Source organism: Salvelinus alpinus, chromosome 6 (assembly GCF_045679555.1).
Source record: "Salvelinus alpinus chromosome 6, SLU_Salpinus.1, whole genome shotgun sequence".
Lineage (NCBI taxonomy): Eukaryota > Metazoa > Chordata > Actinopteri > Salmoniformes > Salmonidae > Salvelinus > Salvelinus alpinus.
Genome location: NC_092091.1, coordinates 50656354 through 50680295, shown reverse-complemented (window position 1 = coordinate 50680295; position 23942 = coordinate 50656354). Strand labels below are relative to the sequence as shown.

The 23942-nt window shown below is 42.3% G+C and overlaps 2 protein-coding genes across 7 annotated transcripts in view; both read left to right on the top strand.

Annotated features, from left to right (window-relative positions):
• The window catches only part of LOC139578816 (seizure protein 6 homolog), an 84407-nt gene extending 71835 nt beyond the window's left edge, over positions 1-12572 (top strand). For 4 of the 5 annotated variants that reach the window (XM_071406871.1, XM_071406869.1, XM_071406870.1 and 1 more), the window contains 6 exons: positions 7142-7336; positions 8752-8943; positions 9097-9135; positions 9904-10021; positions 10350-10452; positions 11237-12572. In XM_071406871.1, coding sequence (XP_071262972.1) covers positions 7142-7336; positions 8752-8943; positions 9097-9135; positions 9904-10021; positions 10350-10452; positions 11237-11266 — 677 coding nt within the window. In that variant the 3' untranslated portion in view covers positions 11267-12572. Of the gene's footprint in view, positions 1-7141; positions 7337-7794; positions 7857-8751; positions 8944-9096; positions 9136-9903; positions 10022-10349; positions 10453-11236 lie in introns of those variants that run through there. The other variant, XM_071406873.1, reaches the window with a different exon arrangement.
• Positions 12573-20971: 8399 nt separating this feature from the next.
• Positions 20972-23942, top strand: part of LOC139578815 (BTB/POZ domain-containing adapter for CUL3-mediated RhoA degradation protein 1-like) — a 39549-nt gene continuing 36578 nt past the window's right edge. Inside the window, exon 1 of one of the 2 annotated variants that reach the window (XM_071406868.1) lies at positions 20972-21062. The gene's annotated coding sequence lies outside the window, so the exon portion shown is untranslated. Of the gene's footprint in view, positions 21063-21317; positions 21460-23942 lie in introns of those variants that run through there. The other variant, XM_071406867.1, reaches the window with a different exon arrangement.

Genomic DNA, 23942 nt, shown 5'->3' with positions numbered 1-23942 from the left:
GGCTGGCGGATCCTGGCTGGCTGGCTCTGGCGGATCCTGGCTGGATGACGGCTCTGGCGGATCCTGGCTGGATGACGGCTCTGGCGGATCCTGGCTGGATGACGGCTCTGGCGGATCCTGGCTGGATGACGGCTCTGGCGGATCCTGGCTGGATGACGGCTCTGGCGGATCCTGGCTGGATGACGGCTCTGGCGGATCCTGGCTGGATGACGGCTCTGGCGGATCCTGGCTCGCTGACGGCTCTGGCGGGTCATGGCTCGCTGACGGCTCTGGCGGGTCATGGCTCGCTGACGGCTCTGGCTGGTCATGGCTCGCTGACGGCTCTGGCTGGTCATGGCTCGCTGACGGCTCTGGCTGGTCATGGCTCGCTGACGGCTCTGGCTGGTCATGGCTCGCTGACGGCTCTGGCTGGTCATGGCTCGCTGACGGCTCTGGCTGGTCATGGCTCGCTGACGGCTCTGGCTGGTCATGGCTCGCTGACGGCTCTGGCTGGTCATGGCTCGCTGACCCGGTCTGGCGGAAGGCTCTGGCTGATCCGGTCTGGCGGAAGGCTCTGGCTGATCCGGTCTGGCGGAAGGCTCTGGCTGATCCGGTCTGGCGGAAGGCTCTGGCTGATCCGGTCTGGCGGAAGGGAAGGCTCTGGCTGATCCGGTCTGGCGGAAGGCTCTGGCTGATCCGGTCTGGCGGAAGGCTCTGGCTGCTCCTGTCTGGCGGAAGGCTCTGGTGGCTCCTGTCTGGCGGAAGGCTCTAGCGGCTCCTGTCTGGCGGAAGGCTCTAGCGGCTCCTGTCTGGCGGACGGCTCTGCAGGCTCATGGCTGGCGGACGGCTTTGCAGGCTCATGGCAGACGGGCGGCTTTGAAGGCTCAATACAGACGGGCAGTTCATGCGGCGCTTGGCAGACGGACAGTTCAGACGCTGCTAGGCAGACGGGCAGTTCAGGCGCCGCTTGGCAGACGGGCAGTTCAGGCGCCGTTGGGCAGACAGCAGACTCTGGCCGGCTGAGACGCACTGTAGGCCTGGTGCGTGGTGCCGGAACTGGAGGTACCGGGCTAAGGACACGCACCTTCAGGCTAGTGCGGGGAACAACAACAGGGCACACTGAGTTCTCAAGGCGCACTATAGGACTGGTGCGTGGTACCGGAACTGGTGGTACCGGGCTGAGGGCACGCACCTCAGGACGAGTGCGGGGAGAAGGATCAGTGCGTACAGGGCTCTGGAGATGCACAGGAGGCTTGGTGCGTGGTGCCGGGACTGGAGGCACTGGGCTGGAGACACGCACCACAGGGAGAGTGCATGGAGGAGGAACAGGGCTCTGGAGACGCACTGGAAGCCTGGTGCGTGGTGTCAGCACTGGTGGTACTGGGCTGGGAACACACACCACAGGGCTAGTGCGAGGAGCAGTAACAGGACGCACAGGACTCTGGAGACGCACAGGAGGCTTTGTGCGTGCTGTAGGCACTGTCTTAACCAGACGGCTAGCACGCTCCTCAGGACGAGTATGGAGAGCTGTTCCCGGTGACATTAACTCACCAACACGTTCATTCGGACGAATGCCGTGCCTCATGCACCAAACCAGTACATCCCTCATAACTCTCTCCTCCAATTTCTCCATTAACTCCTTTACTGTCTCTGCGTCACTCACCTCCAAATCCGCCCTCACCGGCTCCTTACGGTAAGCAGGAGGAGTTGGCTCACGTCTCCCGACTGACCCAACTAAACTACCCGAGAGCCCCCCCCAAGAAATTTTTGGGTTTGACTTACGGGCTTCCAGCCTTGTTTCCTTGCTGCCTCCTCATATCGCCGCCTCTCTTCTTTCGCTGCCTCCAGCTCAGCTTTGGGGCGGCGATATTCTCCTGGTTGAGCCCAGGGTCCTTTTCCGTCCAATATTTCCTCCCATGTCCACGAGTCCTGGTTACTTTGCCGCTGTTGTTGGTTCCGCTCACGCTGCTTGATCCATGGTTGGTGGGTAGTTCTGTCACGATCGTCTTCTTGAGAGAGATTGGACCAAGGCGCAGCGTGTGCAAAATACATCTTTTATTGAGAAGAGAGAGAAAACACAAAACGAACACTATATACAAACTAACAAAACAACAAACGACCGTGAAGCTAAATAACGTAAGTGCACAGACAAGCAACAAACATTCAACATAGACAACTACCCACAAAAGCCTACTGCCTATGGCAGCCTTAAATATGGCTCCCAATCAGAGACAATGAATGACAGCTGTCTCTGATTGAGACCCAATCTAGGCAGCCATAAACATAACTAGACAACCTCACTCTTCTCTACCCCATACACATACAACACCCCTAGACTAGACAAAACACACAAAGACAACCCACCCCAACTCACGCCCTGACCAACTAAATAAATAACAGAAAAAGGAACAATAGGTCAGGAACGTGACAATGGGACCACGCAGCCGTCATACCTCTCAGGAAGGAGACGTGTTCTGTCTCCTAGAGATGAACATACTCTGGTGCTAAAATTGCAAATCAATCCCAGAACAACAGCAAAGGATCTTGTGAAGACGCTGGAGGAAACAGGTACAAAAGTATCTATATCCACAGTTAAAAGGGTCCTATTTCGACAAAACCTGAAAGGCCGCTCAGCAAGGAAGAAGCCACTGCTCCAAAACCGCCATAAAAAAGCCAGAGTACGGTTGCAACTGCACATGGGGACAAAGATTGTACTTTTTGGAGAAATGTCCTCTGGTCTGATGAAACGAAAATAGAACTGTTTGGCCATTATGACCATCATTATGTTTGGAGGAAAAAGGGGGATGCTTGCAAGCAGAAGAACACCATCCCAACCGTGAAGCACGGGGGTGTCAGCATCGTGTTGTGGGGGTGCTTTGCTGCAGGAGGGACTTGTGCACTTCACATAATAGATGGCATCATGAGGAGGAAAATTATGTGGATATATTGAAGCAACATCTCAAGACATCAGTCAGGAAGTTAAAGCCTGGTCGCAAATGGTTCTTCCAAATGGACAATGACCCCAAGCATACTTCCAAAGTTGTAGCAAAATAGCTTAAGGACAACAAAGTCAAGGTATTGGAGTGGCCATCACAAGGCCCTGACCTCAGTCCTGTAGACAATTTGTGTGCAGAACTGAAAAAGCGTGTGCGAGCAAGGAAACCTGACTCAGTTACACCAGCTCTGTCAGGTGTCAAAATTCACCGCATTTATTGTGGGAAGCTTGTGGAAGGCTACCTGGAACATTTGACCCAAGTTAAACAATTTAAAGGCAATGCTACCAAATACCAATTGAGTGTATGTAAACTTCTGACCCACTGGGAATGTGGTGAAATAAATAAAAGCTGAAATAAATCAGTCACGCTACTTTTATTCTGGCATTTGACATTCTTAAAATAAAGTGTTGATCCTAACCTAAGACAGGGAATTTTTACTAGGATTAAATGTCAGGAATTGTGAAAAACTGAGTTTAAATGTATATGGCTAAGGTGTATATAAACTTCTGACTTCAACTGTACTTGGATGTGTAGTGTCAGTGTTTGTTATTGGCATGTCATGTCTAAGTTTGCTAATGTTGCCAATGAAAAGATCATTAAAGTAGTTGGCAGTTGTCACGAACCGGCTCAAAGTTCATAACAGAAAAGGAGACAACGTGGAGATAAGGAATAACGAAATATATTTATTAACGGAAGAAAACTAAATAGAATTAACAATGGTGTGTGTAGTCAGTAATCAGTAGTGTAAGTGAGTGTTTGCGTGAATAAATGTGATGATGAGGGGTGTTGAAAGGTTCCAAAGCAAACAAACGGCCACAAAAAGACCACATCCAAAATCTATCTGTGTCTGCATGGAGATTGTCTCCCCAATGAATGCGGAAGAGGTGTATTTATCCCGGGACACACCCGAGCCCAGGTGTGTCCCATTTCGCTGACGACCCTCCAGGCTCCGTCCACCGACATCTTATTTAGGAAAACAAGAGCAAAGAGTATCAGTGGGTTTTGTGAAGAATGAGCCATCTGATTCAATGAATGACAGAGCTGAGTTTGGCTTTTTGCCCAAAATGTCATTTAAAGTGTCCAAAGCTTTTTACTATCATTCTTTATATCATTTATCTTTGTTTCATAGTATAGTTTCTTCTTTATTTAAATTCAGTTTAGTCACATGATTTCTCAATTTGCAGTATGTTTGCCAATCGATTGTTTTGCCAGACTTATTTGCCATACATTTTGCCTCATTCATCTCAACCATACCATTTTTCAATTCCTCATCAATCCAAGGGGATTTAACAGTTTTCACAGTCCATTTTCTTAATGGGTGCATGCTTGTTAGTAACTGGAATAAGCAATTTCATAAATGTTTCAAATGCAGCGTCTGATTCGTCCTCATTACCCACCACAGACCAGCAAATATTCATTGGATCATCAACATAGCAATCACTACAAAACGTATTGTATGAGCTCTTAAACACTATATTAGGCCCAGCCTTTTCTTCTTAGATATGGCTACTTAATTGTGATCACTATATCCGATGGATTTGGATAGTGCTTTAAAGCAAATTTCTGCACCATTAGTAAAGATGTGATCAATACATGATGATGATGCACAATTGAGAGCATCCTGTCGGGCTCTATCACCGCCTGGTACGGCAACTGCACCGCCCTCAACCGCAAGGCTCTCCAGAGGGTGGTGTGGTCTGCACAAACCATCACCGGGGGCAAACTACCTGCCATCCAGGACACCTACAGCACCCGATGTCACAGGAAGGCCAAAAAGATCATCAAGGACAATAAGCACCCAAGCCACTGCCTGTTCACCCCGTTATCATCCAAAAGCCGAGGTCAGTACAGGTGTATCAAAGCTGGGACCGAGAGACTGAAAAACAGCTTCTATCTCAAGGCCATCAGACTGTTAAACAGCAATCACTAACTCAGAGAGGCTGCTGCCTACATACAGACTCCAATCATTGGCCACTTTAATAAATGGATCACTAGTCACTTTAAATAATGCCGCTTTAATAATGTTTACATACCTTACATTACTCATCTCATATATATATACTGTATTTTATACCATCTATTGCATCTTGCCTATGCCGCTCGGCCATCGCTCATCCATATATTTATATGTACATATTCTTATTCCATCCCTTTAGATTTGTGTGTATTCGGTAGTTGTTGTGGAATGGTTATATTACTTGTTAGATATTACTGCACTGTCGGAACTAGAAGTACAAGCATTTCGATACACTCGCATTAACATCTGCTGACCATGTGTATGTGACCAATTTGATTTGATTTGATGTCATTCCTGTGCTGTTTGTAAATGCCCTAAGTTGACCAATAACCTGAACCAGGTTGCAGGCACTGGTTACAGTTCGAAGCGTTTTCTTGAGTGGGCAGCACATAAATACATTCATGATTTCTTATTCCAAACAGGTGGCGGTTTGTGTGCAAACTATATGATTAACGTTACTGTGAGAATAATTCTGAAATCTTTCAACGATAAGTGTCTTTTTCCTCTCGCTCTCTCTCTGTCTCTCTCCATGTCATTGCGTAAAAATCCATATTGTCTCATGTAGTAAGTGTGTATGTTTATTCTGTGTTATTATTTAGTTAGCTAGTAAATAAATAATTAAACCAATTTGTGTAGTACTGAATCATGAGTAAGGTTGGGTTTTTTGCAGATCCAAGAAGGTTACGACTGTTCAGAATGATGATATGATAAGAGGTAATGATTAATAAGATGACTGTTTATCGATGTAATAGATATACTGTATATCTTATAGAGTTTAATTCTGGAAATGGTAACTCTTTAAACATCCTCTTCTGTGGTGCCCCAAATTCCTAATGAGTTAGTTGTTACATGGTTAATTTAATCGAGTAACAATTAAACATAGTCAGTGGATGAAATAAATAACAGTCATCAGATTAATAAATGTAAAGTCACAACAGGAGTTTTATGTGTCTCTTTTCAAAATAAACAAAGGTAATCGTACTATGGTTCATAAGTGGCAGGTTGCCTCAATAGCTGCATCATTTATTTTCAACTTTTGCATGCAAACCCCACTTTGGGAACATAATGCCAAGGTACCAGAGGACAATAGACTCAACATTACAATTCAGCATGATACATGTGGCACCAAAATATATTTAATTAACATATCATTTTTTCTGTTATGATTTGCTCAAGCTATATATTTCATAAATATATTCTGGAAATATATATATATTTTCCCCCCTCATATACTGTATGTACATACACTGAGTGTACAAGACATTAGGAACACCTTCCTAATATTGAGTTGCACCCCTTTTTGCCCTCAGAACAGCATCAGTTCGTCGGGGCATGGACTCTACAAGGTGTCGAAAGCGTTCCACAGGGATGCTGGCCCATGTTGACCCCAATTCTTCCCACCACAGGAGGCTGCTGAAGGGAGGACGGCTCATAATAATGTCTGGAATGGAGCAAATGGAATAACTTCAAACACATGAAAACCATGTGTTTGATGTATTTGATACCATTCCGCTTCAGCCATTACCACAAGTCTTCCCACCACAGGAGGCTGCTGAAGGGAGGACGGCTCATAATAATGTCTGGAATGGAGCAAATGGAATAACTTCAAACACATGAAAACCATGTGTTTGATGTATTTGATACCATTCCGCTTCAGCCAGTACCACAAGTCCGCCCTCCCCAATTAAGGTGCCACCAACCTCCTGTGCTTCCCAGAGTTGTGTCAAGTTGGCTGGATGTCCTTTGGGTGGAGAACCATTATTCCTAGCAGCGTTGCAGTTCTTGACACACTCAAACCGGTGCGTCTAGTTGATACCCCGTTCAAAATATTTTGTCTTGCACATTCACGCTCTGAATGGCACACGTATACAATCCATGTCTCAATTGTTTTAACTGGTGACATCAGTAAGGGATCATAACTGGTCATGGAAAGAGCAGGTGTTCCTAATGTTTTTTATACTCAGTGTATATAATAATGCATTCGTTTTCTATATGTGTTTATTCAGGGACAATGGACAATCATCTACATATCAGAAAAGAAGTGTGCTGGAGTTTACTCATTTAGCTCTGTTTCATCTGTAGTACCAGGGTAGATAAAAAAATGTATACAAATATTAGATCATGTCTTGTATATCCTTATCGTCCGCAGTCCAGCAGTGTCCTGATCCGGGGGAGGTGGTGAACGGAGCGCGTTCGGTACGCCCAGAGTCTGGATTCGCTGTTGGAACAGTGGTGCGCTTCTCCTGTAACCAGGGTTACCAGCTGGAGGGCCCTGGTCAGATCTCCTGCCATGGACGGGATACGGGCACCCCCAAGTGGAGTGACCGCAGCCCCAAATGTGTCTGTGAGTCACTCCCCTGGGGGTTTGTCTGTGTGTGTTGAGATGGATGTCAAACACTGTAATCCTATGGGATTATACAGTGCCTTCAGAAAGTATTCACACCCCTTGACTTTTTCCACATGTTGTTGTGTTACATGGTGGATTAAAATAGATGGGGCGGCAGGGTAGCCTAGTGGTTAGAGCGTTGGACTAGTAACCGAAAGGTTGCAAGTTCAAATCCCCGAGCTGACAGGCAGTTAACCCACTGTTCCTAGGCCGTCATTGAAAATAAGAATTTGTTCTTAACTGACTTGCCTAGTTAAATAAAGGTAAAATAAAAATAAATAAATAAAATGTAATTGTCTTTTTTTGTCAATGATCAACACATAATACAGTAATGTAAAAATGGAAGAAAAATTGTAACATTTGTATAAAAAAAAGAATATGAAAAATAAAACACTAATATATTGTATCTGGATTAGATAAATATTCAACCCCCTGAGTTGAATCAGCTTTGGCAGCGATTACAGCTGAGTCTTTCTGGGTAAGTCTCTAAGAGCTTTCCACACCTTGGTTGTGCAACATTTGCCCATTATTCTTTTCAAAATTCTTCAAGCTCAGTCAAATTGGTTGTTGATCAATACTAGACAACTATTTTCAGGTCTTGCTATAGATTTTCAAGCAGATTTAACTCGGCCACTGTCTTGGTAATCAACTCCAGTGTAGATTTGGCCTTGTGTTTTAGGTTATTGTCCTGCTGAAATGTGAATTCATCTCCCAGTGTCTGTTTATAAGTCACCTTCGGCCTCATGGTGAAATCCCTGAGCGATTTCCTTAATCTCCAACAAGTGAGTTTGGAAGGACGCCTGTATCTTTGTAGTGACTAGGTGTATTGATACACCATCCAAAGTGTAATTTATAACTTAACCTTGCTCAAAGGGATATTCAATGTTTGCTTTTACATTTTTTACCCATCTACCAATAGATCTTTGTGGTTCAATCTGTGTTTAAAAATCACTGCTCGATTGAGGGACCTTACAGATAATTGTATGTGTGGGGTACAGAGACAAGGTAGTCATTGAAAAAATTATGTTAAAAAAATGTATTGCACACAGAGTGAGTCCATGCAATTTATGTGACTTGTTAAGCACATTTTTACTCCTGAATTTATTTAGGCTCTCCATAACAAAGGGGTTGAATACTTATTGACTCAATACATTTTAGCTATTCATTTGTAATTCATTTGTAAACATTTCGAAAAGCATAATTCTACTTTCACATTATCCGGTATTGTGTGTAGGCCAGGGACAAATAATCTTAGTTTAATCAATCTTAAATTATACAAGAAAATGTGGAAAAAGGGCTGTTAATACTTTCTGAATGCATTGCTCTCTCTCTCTCTCTCTCTCTCTCCGTCTTTATTTCCTTTCCCTAAACAGTGAAGTATGACCCATGCCCAAACCCAGGTGTGCCAGACAATGGTTACCAGACATTGTACAAACATAGCTACCAGGCAGGAGAGACGCTCCGTTTTTTCTGCTATGAGGGCTATGAACTCATTGGGGAGGTTATTATCAACTGTGTCCCGGGCCACCCATCTCAATGGAACAGTCCACCACCCTTCTGCAAAGGTGACATTCTACATTGGACTGCTGGAAATGAGGATGAGGGGTTAGAGGGATTTCAATAAATTCTGCATGAGAATTGAAACACTTGAACATATTGTAAAGAGTGAATGAGGAATGATGATCTTATAATAATAATAATCTGCATCTCTCTATCAGTGGCATACGAGGAGCTGTTGGATGATCATAAATTAGAAGGTGATTTTTCGTTTCCTTCTACATCTTCTTTAGAGGAATTTTGACACTTTTCAACCTCATATTCATTCTCCAGTTCCTTACAAAGACTATGAGATTCATGCTAACACAGGGAGAAGGAAAATGCCTCCCCCTGGCTAGAAACTCGTAGTAGGTTTTTTTTAAATTACTTTTAATGCAATTTGATGATGTCATGACATTTCTTCTTATTTCTAACTACAGAACATTGAAACGTCATGGTAACCAATTTTCAACAGACAAACCTTGTATGATGAAGTTGTACTTTTGAAACAACGTCATATCTTCACTTTATCTCCACTATGAGATATTTTTAAATCCAGTTTATCAACAAGTTAATACTTGTTATGTTGGATTCACATCTCCATCTCAACCAAAAATCAACGTTGAAGAATAATGCAGGGATTCAATCTGATCACGGGTTGTGGAAAATGTGGATTTTAAGGTCAATGTTCCTGCGTTCATGGAGATCAGCTTCACGGTAAATGCTGCAGATTCCGGCTCAATCATGGGAACACATTGGGAATTCTACAAACTTTTGGCTGTCTTTTTGAGTGGGTGAATATAGGTTGTTATCTCATATATCAATGTCTCAACCAAATATTACCCAATTGCCCACGTTGAAATTACGTGGTGTGCTCAGTGGGATGGTGCTGGAAATAATGAAAATTATGTTGAAAAGTGGTGGAATTCCCCTTTAATCCTCTTGATTTAACTTCTTCTTTAATTGATTATTTTTGATTATTTCCCTAGTATCCCAGTCATTGGAGCCCTCCCACCAGATGCTAAGTGAGAACATTGCCTTGGCAATCATCCTGCCAATCATCCTGGTCATCCTTCTGATTGGTGGAATCTACATGTATTACACAAAGTACGTGCTGCGCAGTTCAGCAGTCTCAATTAAAATGCATTCTTCTTACTTTCACCAAATATTGGCATGGTTTAACCTAACACACACACACACATACATTCACACAAGAGTACTGAGCCATTTTTTATTTTATTTTTTTATTTTACCGTTATTTTACCAGGTAAGTTGACTGAGAACACGTTCTCATTTGCAGCAACGACCTGGGGAATAGTTACAGGGGAGAGGAGGGGGATGAATGAGCCAATTGCATAGATCAGATATCAGAAGTTGACTGTATGCTGTATTCTCTCCCTTTAACATGTATTTCCCTCTCCCTCGGTGTATGTAGACTGCAGTGGAAGCCACTTTTCTGGAAGTCTCTCTCTCACACCCACTCATACAGCCCAATTACTGTGGAGTCTGACTTCAACAACCCTCTATACGAGGCAGGGGTGAGTATTTTCTCTATTTTTGCCTAATGTGTAAGTATTGCTCAAGCCCTCTCACTTTGGGGCTAGATTCTATCAGATCCGCACTAGCCAGCATAGCAGTTGTTTTGGAAGTCTCTGAGGTGGAACTCCGTTAGAGCTGTCAAATCTACAAGTGGTTCCTTGCGTTACCCTATTACAGACTCTGCCATTGGATGCCACGAAGCGGTAAACACCCAACTTTATACCCGACAAGTCATGCAGCCGCATTACACGTTCAAACATTCTAATGTGTGATGTTCTATTGTCTACAACTCGATTAAACTGATAGGCTAGAAATCCTCCCATCCAAATTAACATGAAAACCTGCATTAGCCTGTCATTATTTTTTATAATGGATAGCCCTGTCTGTGTAACCAACTGGGAATCAAACCCAGGTTATTAGTATAACTAAACCACCAGATAAAATTGTTCTATCTATGTCACTAAGCTAGAGTTTAATGTAGAGCTCATGTACAGGTAAATTGTATCAACTTTAATAAATTGACAAATGTTTTTTCAACTTTTCACCTTTTGGCTAGTATTTAGGAAAATATTCTCTGTAACTTTGCTTTTTATTTGGCTGGAAGTTGCCATGACATTGACTGTAGGTTAATGAAAAGTGAATACTCTCGTCCATTGCTTATGAATCCTGGAGGTTGCATGTCCTAAACTGCTGAGGATATTTTGCTGTAGCATTTAAAACCAACTATTTTCTTCTTCAAATTAATTGTTATTCGGGTCTGTTGTATTGCTACCTGGTTCCTAGGACACACGGGAGTATGAGGTGTCCATTTGAAGAAGAAACGTCTTGAGAAGAATTAAAACACACAGATAGATAAAGAGATCTGGAGGAACAACTTTATTTTTCTTTCAGATGACTTCTTTCACTCCCATCATCTCCCACTCCGCTATTTCCTCTTCCCTGCCTCTCTCTTTCATTCTCTCTCTTTATCTTTGAGTTTGTGTCTTTACACCTCACTTTTCTTTTGTGTGTCTCCCTAATTTCCCAGTCGCTCTTTCTGTCAGTTATTGTAGGTTTGCGTCTCCTTGGGCCAGATTCAATCCGATCGTGTTTAAGCCGCTAAGCACATTTTAAAGGCAATGTTCCAGCGCTAGTGGAGACGGCATTCACAGTAAATGCTGCATATGTCGGTTCAATTGGAAATTACCTTTAAATGTCAATCGCACTTTAACGTGGATTTTCCACGGCCCAGATTGAATCTAGGCCCTTGTCTTCATCTGTTCATAGTGTGCAGCGATGACTGTCTCCCAGTGGTGTGCTGTTTTCCACAGTTCAACTTTTTGTCTAAAATTAGGATTGGTGCCTTACAGAGGTTAAGTGGTGGATAATATGGAAGGAGAGACATAAAGAGGGAGAAAGAGGAAGAGCTGAGATATATTTATGAGGTAAAAAAGGAAAGCAGACACACTCTCTCTCATGCTCAGTTGCACACAGTATACACACACAGACACACAGAGAGAGAGAGAAAGAGAGAGAGCGAGAGAGATGCATACACACATTGAATGTAAATATTTGGTGGAATATTGAGGCTCATATATACAGAAAATTCAGTGGCAAAATATAACATTGCATAATGTAATGTATCTTCATGTTTCAACTCTCGTTGCCATAGTAAAATGTAAAATTACAAAGCCAGCGTTTCATATTGTTCTTTGTCATTTTTTAAGTGTATTTCCACTTGATGTTGAATGACATTGAGAAAAAGGTGAGGACCTGAATGTTGTCACTCTTATAGCACGCAATGATTGTATATTTTACCGCTTCTGCTGAATCATGTTATTATGATTATCAACGATTATCATTGTTATCAGTGCAAATTTGAAGTTGTTGTATATGCACAATGTTGAAGAAAATAAGCTAACTTGGCTGCTTGCTGTGATGCTGTATTTAACTGATATGCTTTTAGAATTTCTTACCAGTTTATTGTCTGAACAGTAAATCTACTTTAATTCATTGTGCCAATATGGGGGTCCAGGGGACTCTTTTGCATTGTAAAGGTATTATTTGCATTATATTTTGTCATGAAGGCATTATTTATTTGCTGAAATGTAAGATTAAATCAAAGTCTGAATGGTGAAAAGAGGTCTTGTCTTCATTAAATACCAAATGTTTGTAGTCCTGTGTGGCTCAGTCGGTAGAGCATGGTCCTTGCAATGCCAAGTTTGTGGGTTTGATTCCCATGGGGGACCAGTATGAAATGTATGCACTCACTACTGTAAATCGCTCTGGATAAAAGCATCTGCTATATTCTTTAAAAATGTGTTATAGCTTTTAAAGTCTATTGTGCATGTACAGAAGACTGAATGCCCAAGACAAAATATTAGATGTGTACATTGTTTAAGTTTGATCTGTTATACTCTATGGAGGAACTGCTCTTTGGAGGAACAATCACACCAATTTAATCTGTTAATCAGATTGAGGAACAAATTGTGTTGACCAACCCTTTAAGCCTGTCAACCATATTTAATGACACAGGAGATAAGGGTGACAGCACATACTAATTGATACAAAAACACCAATCAAACACAGAGTGGGAAGGAGAAATGCACACAGCAAAATAAACCCAAAACACTGTTTTGGTTCTGTAAATCACCAAATAACAGTAAACGAGCTATTCTAGCATGTGATGTCTGTGCAAATTGGTATCACTTTCATTGTGTTGGCCTATTTCCAGATAGTCAAAAGGATGTGGAATCACAACCATGTCGAGTTCATGTACAGCAATTGCAAAATGGATTTAGTCTTAAAGGGGACTGTGACACATTTACTGTATACATTCATTGCTAGTGACAACAAGGTGAAATTAAACAAAGTAGTTCAAACAGAGAATGTAAATGAGGCTATGGTTCGAAACCTATTGCCCGTGGAGTGTTTAAGAGAGGGAATGTCAATTGCTCAGAGAAGACCCTCAGACTGCCAGTATTTCTGTACCCCCCCTATTGTTCTCTCTTGCCTGACCTTCAGCTAGCGAGGTATGTTGTCCTTGGCTCTGCAATTTTTCAATTTAAAACCGTGGTGCCTGAGAGCTGTGACTGCGCCAAGGGCTAACATATTGTGCGTTGTCTCTTCGTGCGCAGGGCAAATATAAATCCAACAAACAGACCTCCAGTTGTGGCAGTGTTCTCATTAAATTACATAACGCAGAACAAACCCTACACAGACAATAGACTTTACAAATTGCATGCCTTTAAAAACATTAACGTGCAGCTCAATCAAATCTCAAACACCCAAGATATTGGGAATTACTACTACCACTTATAGACAGAAAGTTGTGGTAGAGGTTTATCAGATGAGGAAATTATAAGCTTTATGAAAACTGAATCACATGTTGACGTTAAAATAAGTGAGGATACACTGAAATTGGTTTTGTCAAATGAGGCACATTTTGGAGGTTTCAGCATTATTTCTATTTAACTAGGTAAGCCAGTCAAGAACAAATTCTTATTTTCAATGACGGCCTAGGAACAGTGGGATATTTGTAAAGTACCTCGCTAGCTGAAGCAACATCTCAAGACATCAGACAGGAAGTTAAAGCTTGGTCGCAAATTAGTCTTCCAAATGGACAATGACCCCAAGCATACTTCCAAAGGTGTGGCAAAATGGCTTAATAAGGACAACAAAGTCAAGATATTGGAGTGGCCATCACAACCTGACCTCAGTCCTGTAGAAAATTTGTGGGCAGAACTGAAAAAGCATGTGCGAGAAGGAGGCCTACAAACCTGAATCAGTTACACTAGCTCTGTCAGGAGGAATAGGCCAACATTTACCCAACTTATTGTGGGAAGTTTCTGGAAGGCTACCCGAAACATTTGACCCAAGTTAAACAATTTAAAGGCAATGCTACCAAATACTAATTGAGTGTATGTAAACCTCTGACCCACTGGGAATGTGATGAAAGAAATAAAAGCTGAAAGAAATAATTCTCTCTACTATTATTCTGACATTTCACATTCTTAAAGTAAAGTGGTGATCCTAAGTGACCTAAAACGGGGCATTTTTACTAGGATTAAATGTCAGGAATTGTCAAAAACTGAGTTTAAATGTATTTGGCTAGGTGTATGTAAACTTCCGACTTCAACTGTATCATACATTTTCAGTAGCTCAGAAATGGATATACAAAAACTGTATCTTAAAATAAATGGATACTGTGACCATTCTTCATGCGAGCTAAAATTAGTTATTGTTCTAGACACTGTGAATGCACTAGATTTCCATGTCTCATATACAGGCGATATCATAACTTCAGATGAAGATGGCATAAAGACCAATTAGAGCTCCAGATAGGGAGCAACTCTTTTTATTTATTTGTTTTATTTAACAAGGCAAGTCAGTTAAGAACTCCGATTCTTGGCCACTCAGAACAGAAGTGGCATTGGAGTAGATTTTTTTTAACAACGCACAAATAACTTTGGGGATTCTGATGAAATCAATTAAAAACTTGAAGAAAAACTTGAAAATTAACCAAATACGGTTATCAAGGGGTTCATACATGTTTTACTAATATGACCAAGCACAGTGCAGCATTTGCTAAGTCCTATGGAGCAGAACTATTGTCAATGTGAATAGTCAAGCAGGAAAGTTGAACAGCCATTCTAAAAGTGAACCATGCAATTCAATGAATGAACTGCAGTGCAGATTATTTGAGGAACTGGGTAATGAGGAAGTTCTGAAAGAAACACAATCACCTTTCATTGAGCGTTTCTTTGAAATACGGACACAAAGCATTAAATAAAATAATATCAGTTAGTGTCCAATGCACAGATCAAAACATTTACTTTAAGAAAGGGCTGTTGGAAACATTTTTCAAAAATGTTCTCCTTGTAATACTAATTTGGTCTGACCTTTTATCCAGATGATTTACAGATGTTTTCACAGGCAAGGTTTTCACAGGGCTTCACAGGCAAGGATATTGCTGCCAGTAAGATTGCACCTAAATCAACCTTTTATCAAGAACTTCAAGGAGAGCGGTTCAATTGTTGTGAAGAAGGCTTCAGGGCGCCCAAGAAAGTCCAGCAAGCGCCAGGACCGTCTCCTAAAGTTGATTCAGCTGCGGGATCGGTGCACCACCAGTACAGAGCTTGCTCAGGAATGGCAGCAGGCATGTGTGAGTGCATCTGCACGCACAGTGAGGCAAAGACTTTTGGAGGATGGCCTGGTGTCAAGAAGGGCAGCAAAGAAGCCACTTCTCTCCAGGAAAAACATCAGGGACAGACTGATATTCTGCAAAAGGTACAGGGATTGGACTGCTGAGGACCGGGGTAAAGTCATTTTCTCTGATGAATCCCCTTTCCGATTGTTTCAGTCATCCGGAAAAAAGCTTGTCCGGAGAAGACAATGTGAGCGCTACCATCAGTCCTGTGTCATGCCAACAGTAAAGCATCCTGAGACCATTCATGTGTGGGGTTGCTTCTCAGCCAAGGGAGTGGGCTCACTCACAATTTTGCCTAAGAACACAGCCATGAATAAAGAATGGTACCAACACATCCTCCGAGAGCCACTTCTCCCAACCATCCAGGAACAGTTTGGTGACGAACAATGCCTTTTCCAGCATGATGGAGCACCTTGCCATAAGGAAAAAGTGATAACTAAGTGGCTCGGGGAACAAAACATCGATATTTTGGGTCCATGGCCAGGAAACTCCCCAGAACTTAATCCCATTGAGAACTTGTGGTCAATCCTCAAGAGGCGAACAAACAAAAACCCACAAATTCTGACTAACTCCAAGCATTGATTATGCAAGAATGGGCTGCCATCAGTCAGGATGTGGTCCAGAAGTTAATTGACAGCATGCCAGGGCGGATTGCAGAGGTCTTGAAAAAGAAGGGTCAACACTGCAAATATTGACTCTTTGCATCAACTTCATGCAATTGTCAATAAAAGCCTTTGACACTTATGAAATGCTTGTAATTATACTTCAGTATTCCATAGTAACATCTAACAAAATTATCTAAAGACACTGAAGCAGCAAACTTTGTGGAACTTAATATGTGTCATTCTCAAAACTTTTGGCCATGACTGTACATCACAGAAGACTGAAATAAAACAAAACAGTTTGCCATAGAAACACTGGCTTTTTGTTGTAAAAAAAAGAATATACACTACCATTCCAAAGTTTGGGTTCACTTAAATGTCCTTGTTTTTGAAAGAAAAGCAACATTTTTGTCCATTAAAATAACGCCAAATTGGTCAGAAATACAGTGTAGACATTGTTAATGTTGTAAATGACTATTGCAGCTGGAAACGGCTGTAACGATCTGGGTGTAGTGGGTGCGAGGTCAGGCGCAGGAAGCAGAGAGTTCAGTGGTAGTGCTAATTTAATGCACAAAACGGCGAACATAAGCCACCTCACAAAACACAGGGCGCACACAAAACAAATGCCCCAAAACCGGGGACTGCAACAGTCCAGCAAAACCCACGAACCACGTATACCTCAAACGTGCACCCTAGTTACACAAACAATCCCGCACAAATAGCAGGCGGGCCTGCTGGGTAATATAGCCCAACTAATTAACCAAACACAAAACAGGTGAAACCAATAAACAGAAAAGGGGAAAAAAGGATCAGTGGCAGCTAGTTGTCCGGTGACGACGACCGCCACCCGAACAGGAAGGGGAGCCAACTTCATTAGGAATCGTGACAACGGCTGATTTTTTATGGAATATCTACATAGGCGTACAGAGGCCCATTATCAGCAACCATAACTCCTGTGTTCCTATGGCACGTTATGTTAGCTAATCCAAGTTTATACTTTTTAAAGGCTAATTGATCATTAGAAAACCCTTTTGCAGTTATGTTAGCACAGTTGAAAACGGTTGTTCTGATTAAAGAAGCAATAAAACTGTCCTTCTTTAGACTAGTTGAGTATCTGGAGCATCAGCATTTGTGTGTTCGATTACAGGCTCAAACTGGCCAGAAACAAAGAACTTTCTTCTGAAACTCATCAGTATATTATTGTTCTGAGAAATGAAGGCTATTCCATGTGAGAAATTGCCAAGAAACTGAAGATCTTGTACAACGCGGTGTACTACTCCCTTCACAGAACAATGCAAACTAGCTCTAACCAGAATAGAAAGAGGAGTGGGAGGCCCTGGTGCACAACTGAGCAAGAGGACAAGTACATTAGGGTGTCTTGTTTGAGAAACAGACGCCTCACAAGTCCTCAACTGGCAGCTTCATTAAATAGTACCCGCAAAACACCAGTCTCAATGTCAACAGTGAAGAGGCGACTCCGGGATGCAGAATTCCTCTGTCCAGTGTCTGTGTTCTTTTGCCCATCTTAATCTTTTCTTTTTATTGGCCAGTCTGAGATATGGCCTTTTCTTTGCAACTCTGCCTTTGATTAACATTTATTAATTATGAAATTATGAAAAATATTAATAACATCCACCCATGAGGCCAAGGAGGGCGCTTTTGGTCATTTAGTGCAGGGAAGGGCTAACCAATCTATTTCCCTTAATCTACACTGACATCAATAGTGACATCAATAGCAAGGATCATAGCTTTCACCTGGTCAGTTTATGTCATGGAAAGAGCAGGTGTTCCTAAGGTTTTGTATACTCAGTGTATGCATCCTATGACACAGTGCTAGATTTGAACCATATAGTTTCCAGGCACCCCATTTTAAGCTGTTTGACCACAGTAAAATTCCAGCAACACTTCTTATGACTTAGCCTTTTGTTGAAAGTCACCCTACGGACTCTTTTCCACCCCACTTTAGCTGAGACAGGTAGTAGACAGTCCAATACAGTGTATTGCATAGGGGGCTATGGAAGGGGCGGAAGTAAACAGCCAGCAACTGTCCGTACGACACAGTCCCCTTCCAAACCGAAACATATTTGGTTAGTAGAGACCCAACTGAGTCTTTTCCAACTCACTTTAGCTGAGACAGGTAGTAAACTTTTTCCACTACAGTCCAATATGTATTCCATATACAGTGAACTGCATTGTTCACCGTGTATGGGTAAATATGGTAAAAGCATGGGTAAATAGTCACAAACTATGAATAACCAAATAATTACTTTTTATTAGCAAAAGATAGTATGACAACTGATGGGCACAGCACATAAACTCAGCAAAAAAAGAAACGTCCTCTCACTGTCAATTGCGTTTATTTTCAACAAACTTAACATGTGTAAATATTTGTATGAACATAACAAGATTCAATAACTGAGACATAAACTGAACAAGTTCCACAGATATGTGACTAACAGACATGGAATAATGTGTCCCTGAACAAAGGCGAGGTCAAAATCAAAAGTAACAGTCAGTATCTGGTGTGGCCACCAGCTGCATTAAGTACTGCAGTGCATCTCCTCCTCATGGACTGCACCAGATTTGCCAGTTCTTGCTGAGATGTTACCCCACTCTTCCACCAAGGCACCTGCAAGTTCCCGGACATTTCTGGGGGGAATGGCCCTAGCCCTTACCCTCCGATCCAACAGGTCCCAGACTAGCTCAATAGGATTGAGATCCGGGCACTTTGCTGGCCATGGCAGAACACTGACATTCCTGTCTTGCAGGAAATCATGCACAGAAGGAGCAGTATGGCTGGTGGCATTGTCATGCTGGAGGGTCATGTCAGGATGAGCCTGCAAGAAGAGCACCACATGAGGGAGGAGGATGTCTTCCCTGTAATGCATAGCATTGAGATTGCCTGCAATGACAACAAGCTCAGTCCGACGATGCTGTGACACACCGCCCCAGACCATGACGGACCCTCCACCTCCAAATTGATCCCACTCCAGAGTACAGGCCTCGGTGTAACACTCATTCCTTCGACAATAGACACGAATCCGACCATCACCCCTGGTGAGACAAAACCGCGACTCATCAGTGAAGAGCACTTTTTGCCAGTCCTGTCTGGTCCAGCGACGGTGGGTTTGTGCCCATAGGCGACGTTGTTGCCGGTGATGTCTGGAGAGGACCTGCCTTACAACATGTCTACAAGCCCTCAGTCCAGCCTCTCTCAGCCTATTGTGAACAGTCTGAGCACCGATGGAGGGATTGTGCATTCCTTGAATAACTCAGGCAGTTGTTGTTGCCATCCTGTACCTGTCCTGCAGGTGTGATGTTCGGATGTACCGATCCTGTGCAGGTGTTGTTACACGTGGTCTGCCACTGTGAGGACGATCAACTGTCCGTCCTGTCTCCCTGTAGCACTGTCTTAGGCGTCTCACAGTACGGACATTGCAATTGTGGCCACATCTGCAGTCCTCATGCCTCCTTGCAGCATGCCTAAGGCATGTTCATGCAGATGAGCAGGGACCTTGGGCATTTTTCCTCTTTAGTCTCCTAAGTTTTCATACTTGTGATCTTAATTGCCTGCCGTCTGTAAGCTGTTAGTGTTTTAACGACTGTCCCACAGGTGCATGTTCATTCATTGTTTATGGTTCATTGAACAACCATGGGAAACAGTTTTTAAACCCTTTACAATGAAGATCTGTCAAGATATTTGGATTTTTACTAATTATCTTTGAAAGACAAGGTCCTGAAAAAGGGATGTTTCTTATTTTGCTGAGTTTAGCATTATGGTTTCACAGAACTAGGATAAGACACATGAGGCTTTCAGCCACTTGAGGGTGCTACTATGACAAAACACATGAGGATAAGCCACTAGACTAGGCCATACAGTATAATCACAGTTAGAACAGTGTTAGTTATAAAAAAACATATTTGGTATAATCATCCATTTATGTGGATTCGGTGAGGGTAACCAGAAGTGGTCTTGTGATAATTGTTTGTGTTTCTGCTGGTCAGAGGGAGAAGGTGCTCTGGGGGCAAGAAAAGTGAATTGTTTTGCTCTCAAAATGTTGTTAGAATATATTAGTTATTCTGTACAAGCTTTTGTGCCGAATACAGTGGCAAGAAAAAGTATGTGAACCTTTTGGAAATACCTGGATTTCTGCATAAATTGGTAATGAAATTTTGTGACTTAGATGAAGATCAGATCGAATTTGATGACCAATTTATGCAGAAATCCAGGTAATTCCAAAGGGTTCACATTATTTTTCTTGCCACTGTACATTACGTTGTTACAGGTGTCTAGCTTATGGGCATGTGGCAGCAGTGTGTATGAGGGAGGTTCCAGGTGTGAGAAGTGTGCAGAAGAGCATGAGACAAAGGAATGTGTAGCATTGGGGAAAGTAGTGGTATGTGTTAATTGTAGGAGTTCCCATGGGGCTGGGGATCAGATATCACCCGTGCGAAAGAGGCAGGTTGACGTTTCCAGGGTTAGAGTAGTGCAGAAGTTGTCATATGCTGAGGCAGTGAAGAAAGTAGTAGAGGAAGATGGGTCAAGGGGAGGGATCCTGAGAGGAGTGGTGTGAGTAGTAGATCTGTACCAGTTCAGAAGGATAGGTCAACAAGTGATATATGTTTCAGTAAGATTGGATTTTTTTGCGTGTATAGCAATGGTTATCAACTGTACTGCAGGGATGGAACGTAAGTCGCAGAAAATTGAGGTTGTGGTGGCAGCTGCAGAGAGGTATTAGGGTGTGCAAGACTTGACATCAGAAGAGTTACAGGATGTGTTAAGTGGTGGTGTCCCATCCTTTCAGGTTGTTGCCCTGAGGTAGGACTAAATATATTTAAATAGTGGAGTAGGGTGGTGTTATTTTTTTATAATTGTATATTATTTTGTGATGGTAGGCTATTTGTTTACTTATGTATTTTTTTTTTCAAGCTAAGTATAATGGTACTCCAGTCTAGTAGGTGGCGGTAATGCAACATTTAGTGGATGCCAACGGCCATTAAACCTAATCGAATAAGAAGCTAGTCTTGTCAAGCAAGCTAAACATGTAAAAATGACCCCGTCCTAACTAACCACAGTATTTCCCTGATTCATACAATTAGCTAGCAACCTAGTTAAGTGTTTTCTTGTTCCGTTGACGTTGTTTTAAATTAACATTTTAATAGCATTGGAGATTTGGAACCACCACAACAGTTAACCGCTAACGTTAGCTAGCCTGGTGAGTAGCTAACGACTTTCCTTTAGCATCCAATCAGAGACGGTACGGTAGCTTGAAAGGCTTGTCTTTAGCATCCAATCAGAGACGGTACGGTAGCTTGAAACTAACTTTAGTGAATGTAGCTAGTAAGCCACTACTAACCAGTAAGTTAGCTTGTGTGATTGTAGTGAGCTACGTTGCTAGCCAACGTTAGCGGGTTAGCTGTCTTTAATGTGTCTGGCAAGCTGTCTTGCAGTGTCTGGAAAACTAACTAGCTAACGTTGATACCCATTTCACCTGGAAATGATACTGGCAAACACGTTTAGTTGATTTCTGGTAGCTAAATCGTCCAAATAAATCAATCACAGCACGTTTATGTACTCATCCAGCAGTTTTACCTCATTTAAGTAGATACAATATCATTGGAAACTACTGTAGATTATAATTTAACATGAAGAAAAATTGTGACTTGCTTCACCTTTTTAAAATATTTTGTGTCCACTCAATTGCCAGTTTTGGTCGGTACCAGAGAGTAATTGTGTTCTGATTTGAGATTTTAAATAGAGTAGAGGGAGGTTTCATGCACTCTCATTTTGTCCAAGTTGTTGGGAAAGTGGTCAAAGTAGCTGATATGTGTTAAAAGTAACATTATATATGGTGAATAGAAGTTAGGAGTGATGTCACAATGGGACCTTCAGAATGCGGAGGAAATCCCATGAAAGTGGATGGAGGACCAAAAGTTATAAAATCTATCAAAGTTGTATGCAAGCACACTATTCCAGACCATTCTACACATTTTAAAGTTTGGAAGACGTTTCTAGCTTAAACGGTGTAAGAGGACTCTAGCCTTGTAAAGAATAATTCTTACAATATCTAAAGTTTAATGTTAAAAGTTACATTCCTTTTAAATAAATAAAACACTTTTCTCTTATACTTCGAACACACCGACAGTGTCATTGTGCAAAATAGTACCCAGCATCTGGATATGTATGCAACAAAAGTTAAACATTCACCTTCTACCATTTCTGTCAAGCAGTCTACGCATACAATTTGATGCATAGGTTCAATAAATCCAACGTATGCACCGCAACTGCCTCTGCAACGCAATGCTGCAAGGCAAACTCAGCGTTTTATTGGAAATGAATGTAATTCTGGTGTACCAAAATGCAATGACGCTGTAGGTGTGTTCAAAGCGTTAGACCGCTGTGCCAGTCACAAGGCAAAAGTTCTAATCTTAAAATTTAAATTGAAAATGACAGTGTCTCTGCTTCCTGTTGACTAGACATATTGATATAGCCCAATGTTAAAACAGTTTTAAAATGTCTGCATCAATAACCAATATGCAGAAATATGCACGTCCTGTTAAAACTAACACCGGTCAAAAATCACACGAAATATGGGAATAATGTGTACATCACTGATTAGAGGACAATTTGTAGAAGACGGCTAGCTACATTTTGAAGTGTTGCATTTTGATTCAAGTGGGTCATCAAAGCGGTAAGTGTAATGCAACACTTTTTTTGTTAATCACTTCCATCAATATCACGCTGTAATCAATAGAACAGGGAGCGTTTGGCGTGTAGAGATGTTTAAACTTACACTATTCAAAGGCCACACGGAAACTTAGAATACCCTATCTACATGGTTGTTTAGATGAGGATTTGTAGACGCCTTCTACAATCTAAACTGAGTGTACAAATCATTAGGAAGAGCTACTTTTTCCATGACAGACTGACCAGTTGAATGCAGGTGAAAACTATGATCCCTTATTGAGGGCACCTGTTAAATCCACTTCAATCAGGGTAGGGGAGGAGACAGGTTAAAAAAAGATTTGAGACATGGATTTTGTATGTGTGTGCCATTCAGAGGGTGAATTGGCAAGACAAAAGATTTAAGTGCCTTTGAACGGGAGCTCTGGTTTAAGGGTGTCAAGAACTGCAATGTTGCTGGGTTTTTCACGGTCAACAGTTTCCTGTGTGTATTAAGAATGGTTCCTTTTTATGTAGTCCATGATCATCTCCTTTGTCTGGCTCACATTGAGGGAGAGGTTGTTGTCCTGATACCACACTGCCAGGTCTCTGACCTCCCTATAGTCTCATCGTTGTCGGTGATCAGGCCTACCACCGTTGTGTCGTCCGCAAACTTAATGATAGTGTTGGAGTCGTGCTTGGTCACGCAGTCGTGGGTGAACGGGGAGTATAGGAGGGGACTAAGCATGCACCACTGAGGGGTCTCCGTGTTGAGCATCAGTGTGGCAGATGTTGTTGCCTACCCTTACCACCTGGGGGTGGCCCGTCAGGAAGTCCAGGATCTAATTGCAGAGGGAGGTGTTCAGCCCCAGGGTCTTTAGCTTAGTGATGAGCTTTGTGTGCACTATGGTGTTGAACGCTGAGCTGTAGTCAATGAACAGCATTCTCACATAGGTGTTCCTTTTGTCCAGGTGGGAAAGGGCAGTGTGGAGTGCATTTGATATTGCGTCATCTGTGGATCTGTTGGGGCGGTAT